The sequence below is a fragment of the Nanorana parkeri genome, unplaced genomic scaffold (assembly GCF_000935625.1).
Source record: "Nanorana parkeri isolate BGI_ZX_2015 unplaced genomic scaffold, ASM93562v1 scaffold490, whole genome shotgun sequence".
Lineage (NCBI taxonomy): Eukaryota > Metazoa > Chordata > Amphibia > Anura > Dicroglossidae > Nanorana > Nanorana parkeri.
The window spans coordinates 891,297-897,604 of NW_017306758.1; the positions used below are offsets into that span (position 1 = coordinate 891,297).

The 6,308-nt window shown below is 45.7% G+C and overlaps 1 protein-coding gene across 4 annotated transcripts in view; it reads right to left on the bottom strand.

Moving 5' to 3' along the window:
• The window catches only part of LOC108790642 (catenin delta-1-like), a 131,346-nt gene that overhangs the window by 85,899 nt on the left and 39,139 nt on the right, over positions 1-6,308 (bottom strand). For all 4 annotated transcript variants that reach the window (XM_018560952.1, XM_018560950.1, XM_018560949.1 and 1 more), the window contains one exon: positions 2,343-2,571. In XM_018560952.1, the coding sequence (XP_018416454.1) occupies positions 2,343-2,571 (229 nt within the window). The remainder of the gene's footprint in view (positions 1-2,342; positions 2,572-6,308) is intronic.

Sequence of the window (6,308 nt, forward strand, 5' to 3'; positions counted from 1 at the left end):
GGTGGGGGAAAAATCCCTCTTTCTTTACTGATCTCAATTTATTGCCTCTGGCTCCTCTTGTTAGTTTTACCTTCTGGTCCCTTTGGTAGGGGCGCAGACAGGTTTACAGTATGGGGTAATTCTTACTCTGAACACTAAAAGGCACTAACCCGGGGGCGTGGCCAGCGCTTGGGACGGATGGCTGCTTGAGAAGCACTAACCCATAGTACAGAGGAGTGGCGGATCACAAGCAAATAGGACCATGCTCCGCACCAACTTGTCTAATACCTGACAGGAGGGTTGATATATCATTAATGGGGTGGGGGAGGCAACAGCAGTAAAAGAGGCACCTGGGAAGCGCAATAGAAGGATGTATCCACAAGATGAGAACCATATTTAGAAGGCGAACTGTTACGGGTGGAAATGATCATAGAGGGCACTACTGTCACAAGGTGGTAGCGGATTTGACTGATCCTAAGATGTTGTGCAATGGTAATACTATGTGGAGTAGCCTTACAACGGTGGAATGTATCCCATGCTGGCTGTATGTCTTTCTATCACTGCATTTATTTACTGTTATCTTTTGTTGGAAAAAAAATAAAAACACTTAAATGGAAAAAAGTCTGAGTGGGAGGACATGATTTCACTATTCGTTTTTCCATCATCATTTGAACTGGTTACGAATATTTTTGAGATTGAACCGAGTTATACACTGAGTGGCCAGATTATTATAACCACCTGACGTTTGTAGTCAATTTAGCTATAATCTCGCGCTGAAGTTGCTAGAGGGACAGACCATTATAAATAGGGAAGCAGGTTGATTACCACGACAGTAGAAGTGATTTTTTTTCTGAAGATATGGGTAAACAACGCGATTTAACAGCCTTTGAACGTGGGATGATTGTTGGCGCTCAGAGCCATGGAGCGAGTATCAGCAAAACAGCAGAAGTCGTTAAATGGCTATTGCCGCCGGGACTCTGTTTAAACTTGTAAAGCTGACTGTCGGCTTTACAACAGAAGCGATTCTAGCGACTTACCTGTTGCCAGATCGCTTCTGTGTCCCGTAGAAGGGGCCGCCCCCCCGCCGGACACCGCCGCCGTGCTTCCCGGGCTCCGCTGCCCCTCCTACGGGCCCGGGACCGGCTTCCTTGGTGTCCGCGGGGAGGAGGTCGACGAACTTCCGTTCATCGATCCCCTCCCCGTTCTATGGGACCAGGAGCGATGCATATTGCATCACTTCCGGTCCCTGGGCTGTCAGTTCTGTGCGATCTGCACTTCAATAGCTTATTTACAGTGTAAAGGTGACACTGGGGGTCTTTTGGACCCCCAGCATCACCTTAAAGAGTACCTGTCACCACCATCTGCTATCACATGGGGGGGTTTGTAAGCCCCCTATGTGATAGCAGTCAAAGTAAAGTAAAAAAAAAGTTTTACATTAAAATAAATCTAATAAGCAAAAAAAAAATGTAACAGTCACCCGTCCCCGTGAGCACGCGCGTCGCCACGTATATAAGCGTCGGACGTGCCTACATATGAAAACGACGAACGCGCTACACATGTTGGGTATCGACGCTCACGCCGGAGTGAGAGCAATCATTCCAGGGCCAGTATTTTGGGGTATCTCCAAATTGATATTGCGCAACATAAAAATTTGCAACTACCACCATTTTATTCTATAGGGTCTTGGCATTCAGAAAATATATAATGTTTGGGGGTTTGAAGTCATTTTCAGGCCTAAAATGTGGAATATAACATGGGTGCAAAAAATGAAAAAAAAAGCCCTCAGTCATGAAGGGGTTAAAGGAGAAGTATGGGGTTAAGGCTTTTCCCCATAGTTCTCCTTAGGGTAACGGGAGGACACAAACTAGCGTCCTCCCGTCACCCTAGGCTCAGTATACCGCGAGCTGTAGCTTGCGGTATACTGAGACGCCGCAGTATACAGCGAGCTGCTGCTCGCGGTATACTAAGACGCCGCAGCTGAAGCGGATCCTGACAATTATGTCTGGATCCGCCCAGCTGCGTTACTGACAGCTGGCTCTGCCTATCTAGAGGCAGAGCCAGCTGTACCCGCCCCCTCCCCCGTCCGTTCCGCCAGTCAGCGCTGGCGGATCGTAGCGGGTGGAATCCAGCTCTCTGCCGTGACAGGATCGAGAGGTGAGCAAACAGCGGTATGTGTTCGCTTACCTCCCAATCTACTGAGCCGGCCTGTGACAGTCTCATTGTCACAGGTCGGCTAGAACTATGAGGTGAGTGAAAAGCACTCACCTCATAGTTCTCCTTTAAATTTCATATGGTAAAACTGTACTACATAAAACAAAAAAGACAATCCCTATCTGCAATCAGCTACAGGCCAAAACACAAACCTCTTTCTTGACCTCCTCATTACGATAGGACAGGTGCTGCAAGTAAGCAGCAGCATTCAGTCTCACAGCATCCAAAGTGTAACTCAACATAGCAAGAACTTCCGGCAGTTCTGGTTGCCGCCAAGGGCCGCTGGGGACAACAGTTAATGGAGCAGGTCCAAGGCTGGAAAGACTTCCAGACTGAGGCAAGGATGATCCATAATGATCGCCCAGTGGATCCTCATAACTCCTAAAGAAAAACAAAAGACATCAGCAAAAAGTTGAAAAAAACAAAACACACTATACATCACTATTTTATTAATAAACAAACGTTAATAAAATATTACTACCCTATATTCCATGGGTAGCCAAACTCCGGCCCTCCAGCTGTGGTGGAACTACAAATCCCATGAGGCATTGCAAGATGCTCACAGCCACGACTGTGGCTGTGAAGGCCGGAGTTTGGCTACCCCTGCTCTATTCTAAGGTGGGACTGAATTTTTTTTTAAATCCAAATGCAAAGCAGCATTCACACATTACGGTTTAATGACATCTTCCATCCCTTTTGTTAGTGTTGAAACAATACTCCGCCTCACAGTGTCAGACATTGGCAATGACGTGGCAAGCGCTCTAAGGGCCTGTTCACATGAGTTTCAGGTCCTGATCTGCAGATGCGGTGCTATGCGTTTTTGCCGCGTTTTTCATGCGTTCCAGTTTTTTTTTTGCTGGAGTGGGGCTATCAGTATGTTAGCTGCAGTGCAGTGCGTTTGACACGTTTTGCATTTCCGGACCGTACAAAATGTGACATGCAGTATTTTTTGGGCACCTTCAGTCGGCCCCGCTGGCTCCCAAAATACCTGAACAGTCTGATTGGATGCCGGCATTGTTTAGGTGTTTTGAGAGCCAGCGGGGCTGACTAGCAAGATACTGAAGCTTGGCCCAGCGGGAGATTCCTCCATTCACACAGTTTAATGTGGATGGAGGAATCAGTTCCACCTTTTCCATCTGACCATAGAAACGCTGCAGATAATTGTAAGGTGTATGGCCAGCTTCACACTTGAACATTCTCCTGATAAAAGCATACTCATTATCCAGATACAAGTCCTTACTCACAATTTACTTTTTTGCATAACGAGACCCTGCCATGGCCATGGCGCTGTCCAACTGAACCGGTAGACCTTCAAAACGACAAGTTAAATGCCGTAGAGACAACCGGATCGCTCAAAGTTCCAACACATTTATTGGAAGACAGGACGACTCCAACATCCACCACTCTGCAGAAGTGTCATTGAGGTAAAAGGGATCACCCCTTCCACGCACACAGAGATCATCCCGGGGGGGGGAGTCCGGTGACGTCAATGTCCGTGACGTCACCGGACCCCTCCCCCTTCCCTTCGTTAGCCGACAGAGCCACTTGGGCCGGTGAGTTTGCCCAAGAAACTTTCTGCACGAGCGCCAGCCAAGGCATTGGCCTATACACATATAGCACAGCAATGAAGTAATAAAATGAATTAGGATCACACTAATCCAGCACGTTATTATTCTTAGTTGCCCCACTCAAGCAGCGGCCATATTGAGTGGGGCACGTGAGATTAATAACATGCTGGATTAGTGTGATCCTAGTTCATTTTATTACTCCATTGCTGTGCTCTATTTGTATAGGCCAATGTAGTTGGATCTGTATGTGTGTTATAATTAATCGAAATTAATAGATTTAAAAAAATAAAAAAGTAAAAATATAAGATGAAAAAAAAATTAAACCAACCCCGCTGCCCCCTGCATCTACATAAACACATGCATAGGGCATTGTGTGTGTGTGCTGCCCTCATTCCACTGTGTGTCATGTTGTGGTAGCCAGCTTTACACTAGAAGTAAACTTGACAGTTGCCTTTACACAGGAAAACAGAAAGGAGTCCGCTTACTGGGGTTGCTGCTGACATCAATATATGACATACGTCGGTAGCAGAGAAAGCGTTAATAGTCAAAGGAGGAACCTTGTCTTTCAAGGCATAAACATTAATGATTACCTGCCTAATCCAACCAAACAATGGTGGAAGTAGAGCCCATAAACAGCACAAAGATGATATCCAATTGACAGAGGGAGTGTCTGAAAGGTATACTCACACTGCCCACACCACATCCAAGCAGTGCAGGAAAATCTTTTTGAGATGCTTTGGAGCAGGGCAAAGAGAAGGCAGGACAATGTCCTGGCTAAGGTGGAAGAAAGAAACCACCTTGAGGAGAAAGGAGACCTGAGGCCTCAGCACCACCTTATTTCTATTAGGTGCCAGAAAGGGCTCTCTACAGGATAAGCCCAACAATTCTAATACCAGTATTGCAGACGGAAAGACCACTGAACACGCAAGGTCTGCCAAGGTCCCCAATGGGCGTGAAAGAAGGCCTCTGATGAACTGACAAGAACAGATTAAGATCCCCTGGCAATAGTTGAATGAATAGGGGAAGCTATACGAGCTACTCCCTGTGCAAATGTTTTCACCAAAGTGAGTTTTTGAGAAAACCCAAAAGGTGGAAATTTGACCCTTGAAGATACTCAAGGCCAAGTGCTGATCCAGACAAGATTGGAGAAATGAAAGGATACATCCCACAGAGTACTTTATACCAGGCAACTAAGTATTCCAGTCTTAGACTTTCAAAGTAAACACCCTTTTGCCTTCAAATGCATAGACCCCAGTCCCTCTGGTCCTGGGTTCCAACAGCCAGGCCATCAAAGCCAGTCAATGAAAAGCAGGATGGAATAAAGCACTCTTTAATAGGTGAGGTAGAGCCCTAGGGGAATCACCCAGAAGTCTAAGTCCGAACTTCTGGGACATTTCTGAACCACTAGGATCACCAGAATGCCCTCCATCAAGATCCTGCAGAACAGTTGAAGAAAAACCCATACCACAGGAAGTTATATATCAGCTGAAATGTATCACATAGGGTCACTAACGTGTCCACTGAGAAGGCTTGAATATCCTTGGTTCGAGCCATAAACCTGTCCACTTTGTTGTTGAAGTGGGATGCAAAACGATCCACATCCAGAATTCACCAGTAACAAAGGCCTGAAACACCCCCAGGTGAAGAGACCATTTGCCCACCTTCTACTTTGGGAGTCTGCTAACTCCAGATTGTCTCTAAAACCAGCTAGTCCATCTCTATAGAGACAGACACATTGCCCTTATTTTCAGAATGTTGATGGGAAGTCTGGACTCCCTTGAGGGCCAAGTCCCCATACTAAGAACTCCTTCCTCAGCCCAATGGACTGGCATCCAGTGTAATAAGTGTCCAGACAGACAAGAGAAATATCTTGCCTGCCTCCAGCAACAGAAGAACCACCTGTACATCATGGTTTTGAAATTGTTATACCAAGATCATGGCTGGACCTGCAGCCATGATCTTGGTATTGTATTTTTCAGCAGGCAATCCTTGTTAATTAGAAGTGGTGTGTGTGTGTAACAAAAAAAAAATGTTTAACACAAACTTTATTGCCAGGCCAGTTCTCTTTAAGGATAGATTAGGGTGATTAGATAGATTCTAATCACCAGAATGCCTTTTGATAATCCTGCAAAAAGGAGGTGAGAGGCAAGAGTTTTGGGAGGAGGGAAAGCAGTAGATAAGTGTGAACTGAAGGCTCTGGAACCATGGTCCTGGTGACAAACCTGTCCAGTTTGTTATTGAAACTGGACACCCGAAGATGCACATCCGGTATTACCAACTGAACTGCGACAAAGGGCTCAGAGTAGGACTGCAACTAATGATTTTAATAATTGATTAGTTTACCGATTATTTCTTGGGTTAATCGATTAATTGGATAAAAAAAATACCATCCTTAAATTTAAAATCAAATACAGAAATGGAGCGTTACAAAGTTTACTTCAGAATAAAACTGCATGCACAAAATATATTTGCCATCGCATTGCATTGCAGTACACACTGTGGGAGGGAAGTGCGTTTGGGGTGCCACTGCAACACACCTGCCACAGCAGA